The following is a 23,705-nucleotide window of genomic DNA, read 5'->3' as shown; positions in this document are numbered from 1 at the left end:
CTTTTTTTATTTAGAAAGAATGATTTTGAACGGAATATGAGTAATTTTTTTTTCGTCGTTTAAACATTTATTTAATAAAAAAAAAGTTACACGTGTATATTGCAACACCGTGTCTAAGTCAGAATATTAATATGTAATGTAATTACTTATTGACTGGCTTAGTGTCTCAAATTAAAGGGATTTTATTAGATTATAATAAGTATATATGTATGTATATTTAAAAGTAGATATGATACTAACATTTTGTAATTAGTATAGGTGATTTCTAGTTTGTACAATTGCTTACTTTATAGTTTTAAACCATTAACGATCCTCGATTTCTACTTAATATATTAATATATATTTACCAAACACTCTATAAATAAAAACCACATAGAGCTGATAACTATTAGTATTAAAATAATATAGTAGGTTATATCTCTTGTCACTAGTATTTATAATGTAAATTATACTTATAATGGTAAGTTTTATTAATGTTATTTTTTTCTGAACTAGGAAAACTAGTCTGAGATGATGCAGGGAACTTGTTTGTTGATATGAATTGTAATAGAATTGTCGTTTTATGGCTGTGTTTACTGGTACAAGAAATGCTTGGATAGTTGTCAATGTAATCGACTTAAATGAACAGTTATACTATAGCATTTCTAGAAAAATATCCAAGATTTTGTATTTAAGAACAACAATAGTTATTAAGTCGATTTTTTTTTTTTTTTTTAATGCCATGTGAATACGGGGTGAATATTACTTGGAATATTACTTAAAATTGGTTTATTTTATAAATTAAACTAACAATGCAAGGTATTTTTTTGATTATGTGTTAATTTAATGAAATTTATATGAATGCTCTGTGTTACATAATTTGAGGAAGCTTATTGATTAGTTTGCTATTATTGATGAATAAACTAGATATCTTTAAGTATTATTGTATTAGTTCATATTAGTCATCTACTTTTGGGGTGTGTTTAATCCATTCCGTGACTTGTAGTTTCCAGAAAAAGGGTTTTTATATTCATGTATTTCAGGAATATTTATTTTAAGCCCTGGATAAGGTGATGATAAAAACCACTATTCCACGTCAAGTGTTTAAATTCCATCAGCTTAACACTCGAAATCTGTTTCTGGGAAACTTAAGCTTATACTCTCCTCTGATAGTTCTAAAAAAATTCTTTCTACTGGTCACCATCTCTCAAACTGGTTAAATTAATGAACTGTGATTTATTTGTAGTATTTTAATCAATTTTTGTTTACTCGGAACATAATATTGATGTAGCTATTGAAAATTTGTAAAAATGTTTTTAATACAAGTGCTTTTATATTTATAGTTATATAAATAGAATACTTTTATTTTTCTATTACTAACAGCTTTTATACTTTTATATATTTTTACTAAAATATTGATAAAAAACCGACGGATGAAAATTATTGATCTTAGCCATTCTCGGTTTATATTTTTTCCTCCTTGTTCTGACACCTAACTTAACTGGACACTATAATTAAAAGACTTGTAATACTTATTTTTCGTCACCAATATTATATGTACTAGTTTTTAGTGTAGGGCAACGTGGACTGAATGACTCTACTCTACCTCTTAAAAATTAGTAAATCGTCGCGAAACATTGTAATACATACATGCACGTACTTACTTTGCTCACGTCATTCGTTCGTGATAATAATATTATATTGCAACTGTTCTACATTCTTTTCCACGGTTTTCTTCGTTTAATATAATATGTACCTACTGACCAAAAATGCCTATATGATGGTTTTTTTTATTACTGCGTATAGTACTTTTTATGCTAAACATCACTAATCTTTACTTAACTATATTAAAATTTTATACATTTTTGCTTTATACGTACCCTACAATCTATGTTTATACTTTGATAAATTATAATATATTAATTAAAGTATAAATAAATTATTTTTACGGCGTATACATCACGTAGTATATGCTAGATAAAGCTACAGTAAACATAACCCGCGTTTAATAAATCTTTAAATACACATACTTAATCCAATGTATACGTGTCACGTTTTAATTTTGATTTAATTATAATCAATATAGCATTTATCGCAAGGATTTTAGTTACAAATAAAAATTACAAAATTATTAAAAAAAAAAAAAACATTATCACGTCTCTGTAAATCCCATATGACTAAGCCAGTGTATTTTGAAATTGGTCTCTAAATTAGTTCAAGGTCAACTGCGGTTGTGGGTATCCAAAACACTCACACTGGAAATGGGAGACGAACCACCCACGATAAGTTCAATTTTTATCAGAATACATTTTGTTTTGTTTTTTATCTATAAAATTGCACGAAATTCATAAGTATATTATAAATATATAACCATATACAAAACTTAAAAAAAAAATGTTATTTTCACAAATATCAAATGTAAATATTTATTATTTGTTACGTTTAATTAGGGTTTAATTATAATACTAATACCATACGATGCTGTTGTGATTTTACTGCCGTATAATAATTTGGCATAAAAAAATATATTAGTAATGAATAGCTAGTTACTCAAATACTCCTTTGTGTATCGTACACAAAAAAGAATTATTGATTACTCTAAAAAACCCTATTGAATACTAATTTCCCACGTATTAAATATTATTATATCACCACTGGGTATAATATATGACGTAAATGAAAGTCGCACTGTTCCCCTTCCCTTCTTCCCGTAATGTACTAACAACCGTTTGTGATTATTATTTTTAATTTATTTTAAAAGACTTCATAATTGTATTTCTCCTTATAATCATAATTTTTTTTTTTTTTTGTACGAGTACATTGTACATAGAAATTAAATCTTAACCTTCTTTATAACTAGCTGTTGATTAATTATATTTTCACACGACATGCATTAAAAACACGGCCCAGAAAATTTACCGTAATGTTCTGAAATAATAATGAACCTGCAAATATATGTTTTGTGTATTTTTTCAACCGCATTAAACCTATGTTTTATATTTTATTTGGTTATAATTGGACACATCGTATTATTTATTACATTTTCGTCGGACTCATCCTTTCAATCCTAATTGTCTGCTATAGATAATTCATATAACTAGGGCAATGAACCGACAGGGTGGTTAGGTTTCGGGTAAGAAATTACATTCTTCTATAAACAACTATACATTGTATATAATAATGTAATGTGAGACAAAATAACGCACGTATTAAAAGATTTATAAGGGATCTATATCATTCATTGCGATGTATGTTTACTCATATATCTAAAATGATCGAATACAAGTGAAAAACACTTACCTATAATACTTCTTTGTCAATATCACATTGACACCATGGATATTGTTGTCCAGCGGTGGCGCCATTTCAGTATATATTTTTGCTGTACCTCGTTGCTATTAAACGTATTACTTTACGTAATTTAAAACTCATTATTTTACCTATGAGTTCGTTCCATTATACAATTTTAAAAAAGAAAAAAAATTTTCTAGCTAATGTGGGTACCTACCCATCCACATAAGCTATAAAAATAAAATATATAGTATTATATAATAATATCCTATATGATCATATGTATTTTTTTTTAATCATATTTGTATTTATTAATATAATATAGATAAAAATACGTAGCGTTTACATTTGACTAACACTATTATTAAATATTACGCTATTAATATGTTACCGTAATGTGTATGGTATTATAAAATATTACCTAATTAATTAAGCCGATCAGGTAGACTATATATATATTAAAAATAATGTTTTTTTTCCATCGTAACGTCACCGATTTAGAAAAAAAAATTTAATTATACTAGTTTTGTTCTCGTAAATAAAATATATATGTTCAATACACTCGGTAATTTTTTTATTACCTTTATACTATTATAAAATCATATGCAATTATATGTATTGTAAAGCGAGAGAATTATGAATAAACTTCACTTTTATTATCTATACTTATTTTTCGTAATTTGTTTTTGTTATTTTTTTGGTATTTTATGAAGTTATTCAATTATATATAATACCTTACTAAAATTAACTCTCATAATTTAAAAATATAATTTATAATTATCATTTAATTTATTGGTTTCTATGCATACGTTTTTGGAGATAATTACGATTGTATTGAAAATCAACATTTAGTAAACCTATAATTTAATTTTTAAGACTTCTACACTTTATGAGATAATTACTTTTGGGTTCTAATAGTATTATTCTGAAAGTATACAGTTGAATTCTTATATCATTATTATTGAATTATTCTTAAGAAATCAATGACAAAAATTTAAATTATTAAAGCATTTGATAATTATTTGAAAAAGTTATATTTGTTAATGAGTATCAAAATTATTGAACCGTTTTAAGTTTAATTTAATTGGTGTTATGTTCTGTTAAATATTTAAATAATCTGAGAACGGGTACTGAAAAATATTTAATTTTAAAAATCGTATGGAAAATTTATACAAATCATTATTTATGTGAATTTTGAATGAGTTATAATCGTATATTTAAAAAGAATCGTTGACGTGATCGTATTAAAATAAACATTTTAATCGTTAATTAAATACCATACCACTTTTTAATTCATTACTTTGCTTATTTTACAGACTGGGTCCATATGATCTCCAAGAGTCTAGGACTAAGATGAGTGGCGGCGCAAGCCCAAGCTCTGCGTTGCCTAAAAAGAAGAAGAAAAGCGACGCCAAGGGTCAATCTCAACTGTAAGTATATTAGATTTTATTATTTATTTAAATGAATCAGTATTATTATGTTATATAGTTTTAAAAATTACTGTATAATTGTAAAATAATAAAAATGATGAAGCAATTTCCTCAAAATAATTCTTTGGACTTACACTTCACATTACAGTAAATTTAATAAAATACAACTCCTCAAGGAAAATACATAAGTTCATTTTCTTATATTTTTTGACATTTGATGAAACAAAAAGTATTTTATGACATTAGGTATTGATTATACGTAGTGCAAAGACCTCTAACACTTAGATAATCTTACAATAAATCGTCGTATGAAATATAGCTTCATTTTATAGTCCTATACAAATAGGTATTATGCGTTATATTTAAACTATAAAATCTATAACCGAAAATATATTTATTTTTAGGTTATTCAAAACATGTTTATATTTAGTAATTTATTAGGTAATTTAGTTATTTCTATAACCAACTTATTTAGTTAAATAAAACGAAAATAAATTATTTTATACATCTTTTTTTTTTTAAATTATTTATAACATATTTACATTTTTGTGTTTTGATATGTGTGAATTACCATAAGGCATCTTAAAAATAAATTAAATTACGTATATTTCAATCATCAAATGACCCTTTGCATATTATTTTTTGTACATATCAGATAGAGTATATTTAATGTTTTTTACAGCTGTTATTATTAAATAAAGCTTTTTTTTTTGTTGGTTAAATAACTATATAATATTAATAAAACATAACAATAAAGAATTCTGGTTGCGGTGGTGGTGACAGTGGTAGGGTATTCATCATTCTTTAGTAAATCACCTTGTACGGCAGTTAGTAAATCGACGGGAAGATTTAATTATCGTTTTGGCGTAACACGACTTATTTTAGCAGCTGAGGTGGCAGGTATACCGTGGTTTTCCACCGTCACAGCCGTCTAACCGTCTGTATACCGTGCTTCAATTGCTGTCGTCGTCATTGTCGTCAAGGACACGTTTTCCCTCTTTAGCGGTGGTGGCGACAGCGCGCATACCGCACAAAGGAATTACAACCAAATAATAACAATAATATAGTTTCTATTTTCTTGTACAACCAATTCGAATGTGCGTTCGTTTGTGTGTGTGTATAAATACGTGTGTGCATGTATGAACGCGTGTAGTTCTATGAAGAATAATATATTTTGTTAACTGTTGTTGGATGAGGGGGGGGGGGTTGTTGTTGATTGATTGAAAAGGGCCTAATTAATTCTCTCTTCAAAAACATTGGGTTATTTGTGAGGTCTCTACAACTCCTCGCTTGCATCTACATAGCACTGTTTTAATGATGAAATCCATATTATGATAACCTTATATACCTAGGATACACAAGTTTGTGTATATGTGTACGACTTCTGTGTATAATAATATTTGTTAATTAATACTCTATATATTATACGTGTATAATACCATCGCAATTATTATACAATATATATAAACCCCCTTTTTAACTGTTGACAGATATTAACGAAGAAGTGGGAGAAAGGTCATTAACCATTATTATATTTTTCCGAGGTAATTCTATCGACCAAAGCAACTGCAACTCCTCGAGAAGTACTCGAATATCTGGAGGAGCCGTGTCATTAAAATAATGTACGACAATAATCAGGCGCCACACATTATTTACGTTCGAATAATTAATCTCATAAAAATTTCAAGTATCGTGACAACTATAACCATGTTGTTGTGTACCTCGGCCATTAAAAATACTTAAATATAATTTTATTACACACTCAGAATCGTATGAGTAAAATTATTTTTCGTACACGTACCGTTGTAAATTTGATATACATGTTGTATATTATATTTTCATTTAAAACGTATATCATACAAAAATGGTATAAGTACCATTATTGAGATTCAAACTCAACTGTAAATTGTTTTTAAATTTATTAGGTAATATTTATTTATACGTTCTTACATACAAAATAAACTAAAGTTTATTTTATTTTATCTAACATTTCTTATTTCTTCATATGTATCTTATAAAGTCTTAAAAATATTTTTATTTTCATTTTATATATTTATCAAACAAATTCAAATATGGCAGTAGATTATTTAAAATATGTTGTAATCACAAAATTTATAATTTAACTAGTAAAGATGTGTATACAATCCGAATATATTATTAGTTACTTTTTATTAAGTTAAAAATTTATTTATGACAACGATTTCATACAAACTTAAATGGTTACACATACATAGATAACACACTCTCACACAAATAGATGTGTATAATATATATTTATATATATGGTATATCTATGTTTAACATTGTAAACAATAATTGCGTAGTTGTATTAGTTTATATAAAATCATAATATTAATATTTAAAACTAAATTATAATTTAACTAATTAATTAAATTATTTTAATTGTTGTCTACTGTCCCCAACTGCTTAAAATTATATGTTATCTATTTGTTTCTTATGACTTCAACGACTCCTGTAATTGTTGAACAGGGTCTTACGTAATTTCTTTATGAACACGTACTTCCCTAAAACTTTTTGGGTCCCCTACAAGCTCTTTTATCCTCCTTGTAGTTTTGTGTTTATTTTTCGAACTTTTTGTTTTCACCAAAACCTTAAACTTCATTGATGCTTGTAATTTGTCAATATTTGCAACATTAAACGATAATTTTTTCTTAAAATTTCTTACATAAAATTAATCAGTAGTATTTTTAGTATAAGTTGTTAAGAAACCTTTATTGTAATGTGTAATTATCTATATCATTATCAAATTAGTTGATGTGTATTGTTTTGAATGCCAGCTTAAATATAATATATAATAGCGTTAGGATTTTAATTAGAATATTTAACTACAAGAAAAAACAAAAAAAAAATAATATATATTAAAATCAAAAATAAAATAAACAAAATTTAAAATGTATTACTATTAAAAAATTGTGATTGTAATTACTTAAAATATTCATTAAACTTTTTTATTGTATACATACATTTTTAATACTTTATAAATTAAATTTTTAGTGTTGAAATAAAAAGTTCACAATTTTTTAAAAAAATACTAAAATACCATTTTCAAAATACAATAATAGTAAATTATTGATTTAATATGGTAAATATGGTAAACTATCGTAAACATTTGGCCAACTTTCAAGTAGAAATTTCCATTATTACTTACTTATATTATTGATTCTAAATGAAAATGTATATCGAATACTAACTAATATCAAATAATATTGTTAACTTGAAAATTCTCTTTAAACATTGATCTGCTGTAAACAACTTCAAAGCAATTATTTTTCCTTGTTAATCCACGATTAAAAGGTCCAATAATGTTAATTTTTTGTTTTTGATGCAACATTATATTTTTATAATATAAATATTATTTTCAGAAATAAGTGCACTAATGAAAAACGTCGACGAGAACTAGAAAACATATACATTGAGGAACTGGCCGAGTTGATCTCAGCTAGTTTTGCGGACATGAATTCCTTGTCTGTAAAACCTGATAAGTGCGCCATTTTGCAGGAAACTGTGAAACAGGTGCGAGCCGGGGTAAGACTTTAATTTTTGTACATCCATTTTAATTTTTTTTATAGTAATTCATTATTATAATATTTAACAATGTTTACTGATATTTTACAATAATATATGAATATATACATAATATATATTATATTAAAAATATTTATTTGAAAAATGTCCACAGTTAATCAAACTAAAAAATTGTATCTAATAATTTATTTTGCTTGTTGAATAATAAGACATAAGATGAGGAAATTAAGTAACCAATATTATAGCGGAAAATAAAAAAAATAAAAAATAAATATAAACATAATTATCTATTACGTATACCTCAAAAACTAGTTGATTATCACACATTTCAATATTTTCCCAGGTGTCTTTACATATTTGAACTAAGTATATATTTATTACGTTTATTGCTTCAATCAAATAAGTATAGATGCTATTGATTATTGATAAATAATATCTTATTACAGACATGTTATAATATTTTATTTTTATTATTTTTTTCAAATTTGTACTGAAATATATTTTTACAAGTATGACTCTTATATTAATATTTTTAAAAACAATCATATAAAGAGCAATAATAATTTTACTTATAGACTATATAATTTTAGTTTATACATTTAAATGCATATATCTTACATCTAGATTGATTTTTTATTTTATGTCTATTATGTTTAAACTATATACTCAAGGGTTTATCGTCAAGTTCTTAAAGAACTTAAATTATTATTTTTGAAGAAAATAATTTATAATTGTCGTAAAAAATATTGTGATATTTTTTTATATGATTTAGAATTTATAGAATGACTTATAAAACCCATTTTTATAGCAGCTGACATTAACATAAGAAATCCATTTCAAATACAATGTATTTAACACGAATGATTAATAATAAAAAATAAAAAAATTTAGAGTACTATAAAAATATAGTAATTGAAGAAAAATATTTTAAAATAGAATTTGATTATTGTGCTTACAGGCTCATAGGATTTGCTCTGAACAAACAAAAAATTGTTTAATTAGTACAGAATCTGCTGTTCAGCAAGGTGAAGTATCTTCTTCAAAACCTACTAGATTATCAAATACTCAATTAGCACCGTTGTTACTCTCGGTATGTAGCAAATGTAATATTTTTTAATTTTTTGTTTATTATTAATTAATATTTTTTTAGGTATTAGACGGATTTTTATTTGTTGTAAACGCAGAAGGTCAAATAGAATTTGTTACAGAAAATATTCAACAATTTCTACGCTTTAATAAAGAAGAACTTCTTGGTAAGAGTGTTTATAATATTATACACCACGGTGATCACACCCGGTTTGGCTCTCTTTTAAACAAACCTTTGTTATACTACGATTCGTCAATTACTTCACCGGGTTCTAATCAATCAACAACTCCTCTTATGGAACAATCGCCTTCTGGTTCCAAAGGAAACGATTGGAATCAGAGGATTACGACAAATTTTAATTGTCGATTGTTAATCAAATCGCCATCTGATCAAGATCAAACCATTGAAGAAAAACAAACAAGCGTGTCCAAGTACGAGACATTACAGGTAACTGTTATTAACTAAAATAAATCCTATGAATTATATAATATACATAGGTATATGTACTAACTGAAATTGAAATTAATTAGATTTCGTCAACAAAAATGAACGGAAGAATGGTTGATGACGAAGAAAGCATAGATGGCAGTAGTCAGAATTTATTATGCATAGCACGTCGAGTTTCATTTGATGAAAAACATCTAAGTCCACCTTTAGAGCAATTCACCATTAAACTCGATAAACATGGCAAAATCCTAGCTTTAGACCTTAAAGATGTGTCTGAAACTTATGCTCAACACATACATAAGGTAATCAACACAAACATAATTATTTATTTATATTTATTTTAATTTATTGTTTTTAAATATTGTATATTATTATTACTGTTTACAGGATAGTTTAGTTGGCAGAATGTTACAAGACAAATGTCATAAAAATGATATAATAAAAGTCACCAATCACTTACAAGATACCCAACGATTTGGAAATAATACCAGTCCAGTCTACAAATTACACTTAGTTGAAGATAGTTATGTAAATGTTCAAACTAAATCTAAATATTTCAAAAGTAATGAAAACCATGAAATGGAAGACTTTATAATGGCAGCACATTCAATTATTGGGTAAGTTAAAAATAATTATATTATAAAGCTGTAATTCATTTATCAACTATAATTATTAAAATAGTCAACAAATTATTAAAAATACCTTGTATTTCTAAAAGTTTTGCAAATACAACATCTTGCTTTCATATTTATAAATTATAGTAATTAATTAGCTAAATGAATGCAAAATAGAATACATATTATCATATTTTAAATTTAAAAACTTATTAATTATAATAATAAGCTATCTGTTATACATAGTCTTACTTTCATTTTGATTTTATAACTACCATATTGTTAAATGCAAATCTTCTTCTTCTGGCCTATTAATACGGACCATTTAAGTCCTTTTCCGTTTCCACAGTCCTTCTCTACTGATCCCTATATATTGTCATTTCGATGTTGAAGGTGTTTATTTTGAACAGTTAACTCTTCACCGTATAAAATCATTTCTGGCATGGTCTCCCCAAAGGTCTCTTTCTAATTGGGTTCCCCACCATAATATTCCTTATGAGGCATCTTTCTACCCATTATACGTGACCCGCCCATTCTTTTACTACATTTTAATTGGCAAATTCTTGGATTACTATAAAGTCTTTGTAACTCGTCATTCCTTTTTCTTTCGAATACCACTAAATCCACTTTATACACTGGCCCATATATTTTCCTCAACATTTTCCTTTCAAAACTTGATAGTTTTTCTTAATCTCCTTTTGTGTTTGTCAATGTTTTACATGTATACGTTACTATGGGGCACAGATATGTGGCGTATAACCTCTCTTTCGTTCGGCGCACACATTCTAAGCTTGAGTTTACTGTGCATATTCTTTTCATTAATATTTATACCCATTTATTAATATTTATTATATTATATTATATTATATTATATGTACCCATTTACCTTGATATTATTCTTTTAAGTCACTTGTCTTGACATAACCGTATATTATGTTTTGGCTTCATTAACTAATAAACTCATACTATAGCTAGCTTTGAATAATCTCTTCGTTTTTTCTTCGATTTCATTCTAGAATTTTCCAAGAATTTCATTCGTATACACTAAAAGTGTGTTTACCCCGATTATTTCCATATCTCGTTCCTCCGAGAATCTATTATCACTTTTTCAAGCGCCAAGTTAATATAAATATTATATATATAATATAAAATAATACGAGTATTATCGATTATATTCGTGTATAATTTGTAGTTAGTACTGTTATTGAGCAAATTATCTTATTGTGGAATATTTTATAAATATAAAATTGGTTCAAATGACTCCATAAAATTCTGGTTCAAACGTGTTTCCCCTCGGTTGACTGGGGTTCGTGGAATTCTCACACCCGATATCCAAAAAGGATATCCCATGCTGGGTTCAATGCAATAAACAAATATTTATTTTTTAATTATCTATTACATTTTGTAATGTACTTTTATTGTTTGAATTCTGTTTTTAGTGATGGTGAAGTATGTGCTATAATTGAGAAAAATGCTGCTCGTGCAGCCGCCGCTGCAGCAGCGGTAGCAGCAGCAGCAGCCGTAACTGACCCACTGAGTACCTCATTAAATGGATCTGATGCATTAATGGCTAACAATATGGATAATAGTCAATCTGAATCCAAATTCAGTAATAATGATTCTAATATGGCTCCATCGACTGATCTCAGTTTCTCCGATTTTGGAATATTTCCAAGCACAACGTTTGGTGATATACTGCAAGAGAATAAATGGTCTGAACCATCTACAAGTTCTGTTGATGGACCTTCCAGAACTACATCAGTGCCTAGCCCAGCTACTTCAGTGTCAACTAATCCCCATACTCCTGTGTCACAAACACAATACTCTTCTTTTCCCTTTAGTCCACTCATATCGTCACCAAAGGATTCTTATGACTCCTCTGGTAGTGTTGACAGAACGGAGTCGGCTAGATTACGCTCATTGTTGTTAATGACAACACCCAAACGAACAGATAGTCTATCAGACGAGAGTAATGTGACAAAGAATAACCAAAACATACTAAAAGGATTGTTGAAGCCTAATGAAATAGCATCACAAAGTGCAGATGATGATTCGACTCATCACAGCACTCCACCAAGTCCTGCTAATGTACAAGCATCACACAATAATTCTAACTTCAATGATGCTCCTTCAACTCCAAATAGTGCTACTACTAGCAATAATAATAACAACATGTTGCTTAAGGTATGTATAACTAATAATGCATATACAAATTAAACTTACATTTTTATAGTTAACTTATTTTTTTATTTTTTACACGATTTTGGAAATAATCTATTTTTTTTATTTATTATATAAATTCTGCAAAATACTCGGATTTTGGTTTTTGGTAGTTTCGGTTGTTTTTGGGTTGCAATATATTTATCATAAAACTTTGCAGTTATTAAATAACAAAAGCGAGGATGAAGATATTGAAGCACGAGCAGGTCTTAAAAAACAAAATGATCTTCTGCAACAATTGCTGAAAGATGATGATAATGTTAGGCAGCATAAAATCATGCTTGAGGTAATTTATTAGTAAAAAAAAAATAATTTGTTGTGTGTGCACGTTTTTGGTTGATTCATTTTTTTTATATTATTTCCAAAGTCAAAAACAATTTGTTATTATTATTAGTTATTAAATACTTGTATTATTGTTATTATTATTGTTGTTGTATATTTATTTAAAGACTTTTTTTTAAATAATGTTATTGTTTATATAAATAGCAAAATGATCACTCAAATGAAGATTCAATTCTAAATAGTATGGGTTTCCGTATTATTCCACCAACATCACCAGATAGTCATAATCATGGTCGGAAACGTAACAGTATAAGTGCTGATGATGAAAATGATCATCCACCATTAAAACGCACTAATAGCTCTGGTGGAAGTTCAGGACCTTCAGTACTCGATTCATTATCTAGTCCTAGTGGTTCTCAGGCTCAAGTTACCAATAGCAAGCTACGTGAACGAAACAAAATGCTTGCTTCATTGTTAGCCAAAAATCCAACTCCTACTGCTATACCAGCAATACCTGCTTCAGTTATTTCAGCTACACCACAGGACAAATTAGTTACTATTATAAAACAACAGCATCAACAACAGCAGCCACAGTCTGGTTTGTATTTTGTTATTAATTTTATTTAACTAATTAATCATTAATAAAACGTATTCTGTTTTTAATACTTAGCTGCTAACTGGAACGTAAATAGTGGCCAACATTCAATGAATTTATTACAAAGCATGCAGCAACCTCAGCTTCAAAATCATCAACGAATTTTATTGCAAAAAAGTAATTTATCAATCATCATAATTATTCTTTTACTGTTACATTATTTTAAATTATAAGAACCCATAATATTGTGATACACAAGAACCAATGCTGGGTAGAACTTAAAAATATACCCAGTACTCAATTAATAATATATCACCTATGCTTTTAAATATAAAATAACACAATTACATACATTAATAGCATAAATAATATAAATCTAGTATAAAAAAAAATAAATATATTTTATATAATTAAACTTAAAAGAAAGGTATATTTCTAATATCCTACTATTCATAATATATTAATACAACCTTGTGATAGTAAAACTGTGATAATAATATAACTACTACTTTGTGTTTTTTTTTTTTTTTTTAATTTTATTTGTCGAGAAACATTTTTATTTTACCATTACCACATTTTCAGTGATAGCACTGTTATTCAAACCTAAGTACAACATTTCGTTTCTACTGAGGGTATTTTTAATTTCTATCTGATATCAGTTTAATTCCATTCTCATATTAAAACATTAAAAAAATAAATAATTATAGATATAAATACATGAATACATAATATTTTGTTTGGTGATAATAATTTATTCCTAAACTTATATTAGATCAACAACAAGGCATCCAAGGTCAAAATCAAATTCAGTTACAACAAATGCGACAAGTCACATCTTCAGCAAGTAGTGGTGGTTATGGTGCTCAGTTGAGCAACATAGCTGAATCAAATAGTAACTCCTTACCATTTAATTCAGATCCTGAATTGTCTGAATTGTTGGAAGAAGTTATGGACATTATGAATGTCTCTTCAGGCAAGTCAATTTTCACATTTTTATTAAACTAATGTTCAATAACTTTAATATGTATATATTTATATATATTGCAGATAATTCAACACTGTTAAACTTATTTAACATTTTGGAAACTACAAGTGCACCTAATCCAGTTGGACCCAGCACTACCAACCAAAATTCATTTAATTCTATAATGAATGAAAAAATGGCTGTTAATGCTATTCAAAAATCTTTAATGCAAGTTGAATCTTCAGTGAAATCGCCTCAACCAGTAAATATTTATTTAAAAAAAATTAATTGTTACTTATTACTATAAAAATAAATATTGCAATTTTAGTTGAATTATGGCTCTCCAGCTGGTAGTAATCTACATACACAAAATCAATTTATTCCACCTCCAGCATATCAACCACAACAAAAAACATCTGTTAGATTTAATCAACAACCAAGAATGGCTGGAATACCATCATATTCTAAAACTGTCCAAACACCACCTTTGGTTAGTTTAAAATACACTTTTTAAAATTGTCTTATTTTTTTAAATACTACTATAATTTTAATTTAAGACATAAAACCTAACTATCCATATTGTTTTTATTAGCAACAACAACAGTTATTATTGCAACAACAGCAACAGCAACAAAAACAAAGGTTAATACAACAACAACAACAAAAACAAAGGCTTTTACAGCAGCAGCAGCAGCAAAAAATCATGGTTGTAACGACAAACGCTGCATCGTTACCATCTCCAGATGCTACTAGAGCTTTACAAACAATAGATTCATTATTAAATAACTCTGGTCCACCTAATGTTGCATTACAAGTAATACAATTTTTTTTTTTACTTTAAATATAATGTACTTAAATCTATATCATATGTTATAGCGTTCCTCTAGTGTACCTGATTCACAATCTCAACTAAGTCCAGTTTATGCTGCATCCAGCAGCCAGTTGCTCAATTCATCTCAGATCTCACCTTCATCTAACCGACAACAACCTCCATATTCAACTCTTACTCAACAGTCATTTCCTATATTAAAGTAAATATTAAAAATCAAAATACAGTCATTTTGACATTACCAATTAATTAATTAGTGATAACTTCAAACAACAATTCATCTACCTAATATATCAGTTTAAATTAATCTGAAATATACTAACGTAAAATAATTAAATGTTTTACACTCTTGAATAAAATAGAAAAATAATCAAAATTCTTAACAATAATTTTTAACTCTAAATTTATGGAAAATTTGTAGTACATTTTTAATTTAGAACTTAAAAACAAATATTCATGCTCTAAAAAGTTATAATATATTCTTTATAAAAGTTTAAAATATGCTCAATCAAACGTCTCATTGAATGCATAAAAAAAAAATTTAAAAACAGAAAAATGTGCAATGAAATAGTAAATAGTATTTATTTAAACTATTAAAAACTTATAATAAAAATGAAATAGATGAGATTTAAAAAGAATATAATTAGTCTTTTTTTATTTTTTATTTAATCTGACAAATTAAATTAATCATAATTTTTTTTTTTTTTAATTTATGTAAAATGTATTTAGTTTTACTTACCTAAATGTTCATTACACCGAATAAACATTGTTATTAAAAGTTTTAGATTAAGAAAACGTCACACACCCATTTCTTGACGCCTAAAAACTTATATTGGGAGAATAGCTCTTCTGTACTCAATAGTTACTAGTTACTATTTACAGCTCACTAATTTGTTATTATGTTAGTAATTAGTACGTATTATTTATCTATCGTAATTTGTATTGTATAATTCTTATTTTGTTACTAAACTGTTGATAGTTTACCCTTTACTTATTAAAAATGTGTCAAATTTGGACAAATTTTAACAAAGATATTGAAGAACACAATCTGAAATCCGAATTAGCGGATTGAATCCAAAATCTGAAACAATGGATTGGAAACGTTAATCTGGATTAAACGGATTGATCCGAAATTAAAATTAAATAATTGTAATTTGTTATCCGGATTGGTCAAAATGATGCTCGGCACTAATAGACACCGAATATTCATAGCTTTACACTAATAAAATATAAATATGTCATGAAAGAAATTTGCAAATATATGAATACATAATTACATAACAATTTTACTTTCATATTCTATAGGTCCTAAAACAAATTTCTCTCCCATTCTGCAACTATTTAAAGAAAAAAAAAATTCTAATGCATAAATATCCGCTCTTTGTTTATTACAAAGATTAAAATTAATTTTATTTCTAGTTATGGAACTACTACACAAACTCAAACGACCACTCAAGCGCAACAAATTGTTCAACAAACTACTTCAAGAATGTCTCCATCAACACATTCTCAATACCAAAATCCTATCAACCCTTGTGTAAATCAAGTAATTAATATTTTTTTATGTTACTCTTATGGTCAATTGCTGTATTATATAAATTGATAATATACTTAATATTATGATATATTATTCAAGCAACAGCAGCAAACGCAAAGTTTATACCTAAACCAAACGCAACAACCTGGAGTGTGGTCTCAACAAAGATTAACTTTGCATCAACAACAGAATCCTATGCTTAATGCTCAATTGCAGGTAAAGTACACTTTTTTTTTAAAAAATAATACAAAATATAAAAACACAGTTGAAATAATAAATAATTCTGAATTTAGATAACTGGTAGTTTCAACAATAATAATGCAAGACAAAATTTTATTAATCAACAACAGGGTCATGGAGCTAATCGTGTATTAACAAGCCCAGTTAGTTATAATTCAGAAGTACCACCCAGTACGAATTGTCAACCACAACAACAACAGCAACAACAATATAGGTTGCCTAGAAATATAAATATGACAACTGCCAATTCACAAATCCCTGGTGAGAAGGAATATAAATATTTAATATGACTTTAAATATCGATGATGTTTTGTTGAAAGGGCGTATACCACATAATTGAAATTTTTCAGGAGAACAAAATAGTGTTTTTAAAAATGATACCGCTAAGGTCGGTTGATCTTGAATATACCTTCATATAGTAGGCATGTTGATAATTTGATAACAATTATCATTCAAATGCTTAATTTATTCGTTAAAACCACTAGCAATTCCTGTAGTATACACCCTCTTAAAATTCTCCGTTAAAATATATATATATATTCTTTAGGGCGTTTGGATAACTTATATCCGCTATATAGAGAATAATTCTTAATATTTTTAACCGCCTTAATATTACAAATTATGCGCCAATTTTTTCTGAAAATTTTGATACCAAAAACTCATTTTTCGATTTTTTGTGGTATACGCCCTTTCAACGAAATGCAATCGATATGTTCAATAAGCGAATTAAAATGAATATTTAATAATTTTAAAAAATCTAGGTGGAAATAATGGTGTCACTGAATTTACTAGGAATGAACTTAGAGCATTTGTAGGAGTTCGCAGCCAACAACAAAGTGGTACACGTTTAACTAGCCAATTATTGCCTGGACAAAATGTTACTCCCCCTGAACTCGATTCATTAGGTTTAAATTTTGATATACCTTCAGGTACAGCATGAGCATAAAATATATATTTGAAATAAAATGACATAATAATTTTAATCAACAGGTAGCGAAAGCCCCAAATGGTCTGGACTAAATTCAGATATGAGTTCATCTTCTCCACAACCACAAGGAATTCCTTCAAGGGTAAGTTAATAGTATTGCATTTAAGATATGGATTCCTAATTTAATTTTGGATTTTTTTAGAATCCAGTGGATGAATCTACCAGAACAAATAGTGCAAATTCAACCACCAATTTATCAGACCAAAAATCTTCTCTTTTACAAAAACTACTTTCAGAATAAATAAACACTATTTCTTGTAGACTAAACATGAAAGCAGAACTTATATCCTAGGGTATTTGTTTAAGTTATTATTTTTTCATATGTATTTTAGTTTTTTATTTATTTAATTTAGTTGTAAAAAATATTTTAACAATTTTACTATGTACAAACCTACTTTACCTACTTTACTTAAATAGGTGTATATAATAATTTTTAGAGTATGAGTAGGCTTTAACACTACAAGTTGTTTTATTTATTAATAAATAATGTTGAGTTATTAATTATTGTTTTGTTTTACTTGCCAATGCAATATTGTAAATTATATTTTATTTTAGTTTTCACATGAGTTTAATCTAGCCTAATTCATTTGTTTTTCAATATTTGATGGAAATCAGTATTTATAAATAACTTTCTTTTAATGGAGTCCAGTCATAGTTTGCAAAATGTCATGTTATTTATTTTTGTGCTCTTATAATAATTTGTTACAATTCATTGCATTATTATTGATTTTACATTTAACTAGAAAACAGTTAACTACTTTATTTTACAAAATATATTCGTATTACTCTTATTATTGTACAAAACTGTTTATATTTTATTTATTAATTAATTTTTTTTTTTTTGTTAATTTGTCAAGGTATATAATAATTTTGTTAAAATGTATTGATATGTGAGATCGGTAGTATGTTGCAATTAAAACAATTGTGATGATCAGTTATACGTAATTGAATTTCATACGGTGGCTACATATCAACAAAATGTCTTCCTACTAATATAATTGATAGAATATAAATTTATTATTATTTTTTATTATGTTTTTTTTTTCACTTTTCTGTGTTTCTTTATTTCTTTATTTTGATTTAAATATTTTTTTAGTCTTTCTACAAACTTATCAACTACGCTTGTACCCATTAATTATATAAATTTAAAGTTACTCAAATCCCTCATTAATGCACTATTCCATTCATCAGTTCAAATATATTTTTAAATTATATTTAAATTAAAATATCATTGATGACATTCAAAATTCAAGCATACCCCTACAATTCCGTCTTATAGGTTAGACACTTAAATACAATATTAAATTTTTGTCATTTTCGTTTTTATTTTCATACTACATATTTCTCCTCGCAGAACTGGATTCCATTTAATGTTAATTTTGGTAGTTAAAATAATTCTGTTATATGCTTCATTTTTACATTAAATTACAGTGGCAAGAAACTGGTTTCAAATCCTTATTATAGTCAGAAATTCTACTTATTTTATAAAGAATCATTATTATTTTTAAACCAAAACAATATTCATACATTTAAACTAACAATGATATTTTAATATTTCATTTTAAAGTATGCAAATTTCAAAAATTTACAAATATAATATTTTCGATCTATTATCATGTTCTAATAATAAGAAATCATTGTTTTGCTTACTATTGTCTTTATTATTATATTTTTATTATTATTTTTACTGTTATTGTTGTTGCGCGTTTTCTTTTTTAAGTTCCTTTTGTTATTATTAACAATATTTTTTTTCTGCCTTAATACTTAGGTTATTAAGAAATCATGTTTCATCTGTTTTATTCCTAAGTGTATATTTAATTTTTTTTTTTTTTTGGCCAATAACATCTATATTATAATAACTATGATATTATTAGCTGTAGTTAGGCTAGATATATTTTTACTATGCACCCAAATGTTTATCACATTCTAAACTTTCCTAGGTTACCTGGCTGAAGTTTTTATGTCAACATTTAAATTCATAATCATTTGGTGTTATCAATGCAAAATTTTACATTTTGTGCGATATTTGCTAATTACCTAATATATTATTATAGTTACCTACGCAATTCACTTGGGTCATTGCAAAGTCTAATATGTATAAAATGTAATAGAGGTGTTTGTATAAGGTATATTATTATTATGATTATTATTTTTTTTTTTTTTTTTTTTTTTTTTATCATTTCAAGTCTTTAATAATACACGACTATAGTTTTAAAAAGTAATTTTAAAAGTATCTCTAACATATAATTAATTTACATAAATCTTTAAGCAACAATGTATATTGACCATTTTGGATTATTATTATTTTTATTATTATTATAACTTTTTAAATGACTATTTTAAATTTATAACGCAGGGAAAAACACATTATTAATGTGGGGAAATATGTGTTGATGCAGTGATTTTATTTATTTGTACATTTAAGATGTAAATAATGTAAAGGTTGACTTTGATGTGAAGGTTATATGAAAATTTTCTTGTATGTGATAATGAAATGAGAAAAAAAATTGGAATACAGTTTTTATTACGTTATTTTTGTAACAGTTATTACTTAAAACGTTAATGATTTATACGCACGATTTTTCATACAAATGAATTAGATAACAATATTATATTTTTGATGTCTAATTATAATTTAATGTAAAAAATAAATATTTTTATTCATTTATCTTTTTTTTAGTAACAAAACATAACTCACACTTTTCTCAATTTTCGAAAGAATTTAAATTCAAGAAATTATTAAATACCTAAAAATATATTTTTAAATGTATTTATATTTACTATTTTTAATACAAACGAAATTAAATTTTACAATTTTATAAATAGTTTATATTTTTTCCCTGCATGTTTTAAAAAATAAGATCATTTAAGAATGGTAATTCACATTTTTTAAGTAGCATTTAAATTTTATTTTTGGAAAATATGTTATCAAATCGGCATCTCGTTTTATTATATTGTATAAATATATAATTTCTGACGACTATATTATTACATTTATCTTAATTTATATGTAGTGTATATTTATACATATATACTTACGTTTATATATTATACATACAAATATATATACATTGGTTAATATAAATATAAACATTTATTTATGTATTACATACTTAATGTGAATAATTTTTTTTATGTAGAACTGTATACCACAAGAAATTACTAGTTATTTTTATGGATGTAATTTTTTAATTTATATTATATGATTATTATTATTATTACTATATGTTGCATATTAATTTTGGTTATGTAAAGTTATATTTTGTGGATTTATGAATGTAATATTAAAATTTTTTAATATTTTATTAAAAAAATTAATAGGCTCTATATATATATATATATATATAAATATTAAAATTGTTTATATGTGTATACATTATACATGTATATTACTATGATTATAAGGGATACATATATAATAATATTTTACTCCAAATGATTTATGGATGATTATAGGTGTTTTCCTTAATGTTTTTTATGTTTTGAAATTGATGTTTATGTCTAAATAGACTTTTATGATAATATGAGTTTTTCAAACAATTTATTTACTTATAATTACCACATAATACTTATCAAATCTGAATTTAAAAAAAAAAATTTGGAAAAACGGTTCCCCAAATAAACATATCTAATAAGTGTATCATGAAATCCATAACGTCCTTTTCCAAAATACATTTCTCACTCGTATATCAATGATACCATGAAGATTTATAAGAATGATCATTAAAGAATAATTCAATAAAAATTAAAATAAATCAATGAACTGGTAATAAATTAGTGAACAATAATATATTCTTATTAATTAATACTCAGCCTAAGCAAGTGTAGTATTAATCTATGCAAAGATTCAATTACATCCCTGTCCCTAAGATTTTAGTAATGTTGACATCACAACTAATTTATAACTTAAAATCTTAATAACAATTGATTATTTGACTAATTTCTTTCAAAATGTATAATTTACAATATTTATTTTCTACACTTGTCCACACTTAAAATCTATTTCTATTTCGTATTTATTTTGATCAAAAGGTACACCAAATAACATTGTATAACATAATATTTCAATATAAAAATGTAAACAAATCCTATGTCTACTAATATAATATCTTTATTATAGCGTTGCTATTAAATAAGACAAAATTATTTTTATAACACAATTATTTTATAACCAATAATATTGGGGTTCATTTAAAAATAATAATACAAAATTTCTCTTCTATTTTAAGGGTATTGTAAACGTTTGGTTAGAACATACCAATTTATTGTCAACTGTAACAGTCGACTAATTCATGCGATAAAAATTTTGAAAACTGATTTGAATATTTTCACATTTTAAGCGTTGATTATTCAGATTTTAATAAGAAATCTTAAAATGTGGTCTAATCGATCATAAAAAGACATTATAACAAATTCAAATCAGTTTTCAGGAATATTATCGCATAGTTAGATTGGACGGTAGAATTAACAAAAAGTACATATTTTTTATCAAATAAAACATTACGTTCTGTATCGTGATAATGGTGACTTGTACGTACGCATGCGGAAGCTATGCTAAATACAAGTCGCGAACTCATTCAACGTTTTCGATTAATTCGTAGGTCAATGATGAAACCTAAATATAATCTGTGATAAAACTATAAGATATAGGGCTATATCTTACATATCATAATTATATTATGGTATATTTATAGTATCTTGAGTGTTATATAGTTTTTGACATTTTTTCCTTCTTTATGAAACGTATTTCATTCACTAACGACAGTCAAAACGGATAAAGTAATTCTTATTTAAATTATAGTGTAATAGAATGGAACTAATTTTATCCGAATTCTATCATGAATACATGCTGCCAGAAATGCGTTATCCTGAATATTTAAAAAAATAAATACAAAACATATTAATTACCGGAGGTACCGACGATTTGTTAATTTTAAATGTATTTTAAATATTTATTAATTTTTGAAAAGAAGAAAATGTATTAAGTAGATATAATAGTCGGATAGTTTTACAACACACACCAATCGCTATTGCAAAATTGCCCAATCGTCTAACACGTAATTATAATATTATATTTTAATTATATATATTATAGTTTTAGAATTACAGGTAGGTTTTATATTTTAGGAAGGATTAATATTAAATATTTATATTTTGTATTAAAAATGCTCTAGTCCCAAAATATATTTTTCATGAAAAATATGTAGTCAAAAAAATCCGACCTCTAATGATTACAACAAATACTAAAAATTATATTATATTCAATTCAATGTACAACGAAATCATGTGGGCCAACGCGATTACAGAATACAGATGAACATTATTATTTTAAAATTATTTTATTTATAAATAACATTGCTATAACGTTGCGACCAGGGTCTTTGAAGAGAAGAAGTGGTTATACAACCGCATTAACACTAATGATCATTTACTACGCTCCCACATGTAACGGCGTGTCCTACGTGGCGTCCGTTAAATACGTCCGATGCGTCCGATGCGATAATCCGTCGAGAAATAAAAACAAATATATATAAATTAATACAACTGTCCAAAGTGTGCGGCAAATGCGATAATCCGTTAACGGACGGATCGGACGCAAATTTGAAAAACAAAATAATTTGTTTTCGCCGTATGCGATAATGCGTTTGATATTAAA

General features: G+C 26.0%; 1 protein-coding gene across 6 annotated transcripts in view; it reads left to right on the top strand.

Moving 5' to 3' along the window:
- LOC112684392 (nuclear receptor coactivator 3-like) overlaps positions 1 to 18,527 on the top strand; it is a 44,209-nt gene extending 25,682 nt beyond the window's left edge. Inside the window, exons 1-22 of one of the 6 annotated variants that reach the window (XM_025556295.1) lie at positions 4,615 to 4,700; positions 6,191 to 6,322; positions 8,084 to 8,246; positions 9,205 to 9,336; positions 9,397 to 9,780; positions 9,864 to 10,082; positions 10,168 to 10,397; positions 11,834 to 12,578; positions 12,775 to 12,900; positions 13,101 to 13,494; positions 13,567 to 13,668; positions 14,264 to 14,464; positions 14,539 to 14,717; positions 14,784 to 14,945; positions 15,048 to 15,269; positions 15,332 to 15,486; positions 16,704 to 16,830; positions 16,921 to 17,037; positions 17,115 to 17,322; positions 17,823 to 17,990; positions 18,052 to 18,131; positions 18,192 to 18,290. In XM_025556295.1, the coding sequence (XP_025412080.1) occupies positions 8,175 to 8,246; positions 9,205 to 9,336; positions 9,397 to 9,780; positions 9,864 to 10,082; positions 10,168 to 10,397; positions 11,834 to 12,578; positions 12,775 to 12,900; positions 13,101 to 13,494; positions 13,567 to 13,668; positions 14,264 to 14,464; positions 14,539 to 14,717; positions 14,784 to 14,945; positions 15,048 to 15,269; positions 15,332 to 15,486; positions 16,704 to 16,830; positions 16,921 to 17,037; positions 17,115 to 17,322; positions 17,823 to 17,990; positions 18,052 to 18,131; positions 18,192 to 18,290 (4,122 nt within the window). In that variant the 5' untranslated portion in view covers positions 4,615 to 4,700; positions 6,191 to 6,322; positions 8,084 to 8,174. Of the gene's footprint in view, positions 1 to 4,586; positions 4,701 to 6,190; positions 6,323 to 8,083; positions 8,247 to 9,204; positions 9,337 to 9,396; positions 9,781 to 9,863; positions 10,083 to 10,167; positions 10,398 to 11,833; positions 12,579 to 12,774; positions 12,901 to 13,100; positions 13,495 to 13,566; positions 13,669 to 14,263; positions 14,465 to 14,538; positions 14,718 to 14,783; positions 14,946 to 15,047; positions 15,270 to 15,331; positions 15,487 to 16,703; positions 16,831 to 16,920; positions 17,038 to 17,114; positions 17,323 to 17,822; positions 17,991 to 18,051; positions 18,132 to 18,191 lie in introns of those variants that run through there. The other 5 variants (XM_025556010.1, XM_025556069.1, XM_025555943.1 and 2 more) reach the window with 5 other exon arrangements.
- The last annotated feature ends 5,178 nt before the right edge of the window (positions 18,528 to 23,705 follow it).

This window comes from Sipha flava, unplaced genomic scaffold (assembly GCF_003268045.1).
Source record: "Sipha flava isolate LNK unplaced genomic scaffold, YSA_version1 0_pilon_pilon, whole genome shotgun sequence".
In the NCBI taxonomy this organism is placed as follows: domain Eukaryota; kingdom Metazoa; phylum Arthropoda; class Insecta; order Hemiptera; family Aphididae; genus Sipha; species Sipha flava.
Note: the sequence above shows the minus strand (reverse complement) of the source record. Positions and strands in the feature narration are given on the sequence as shown.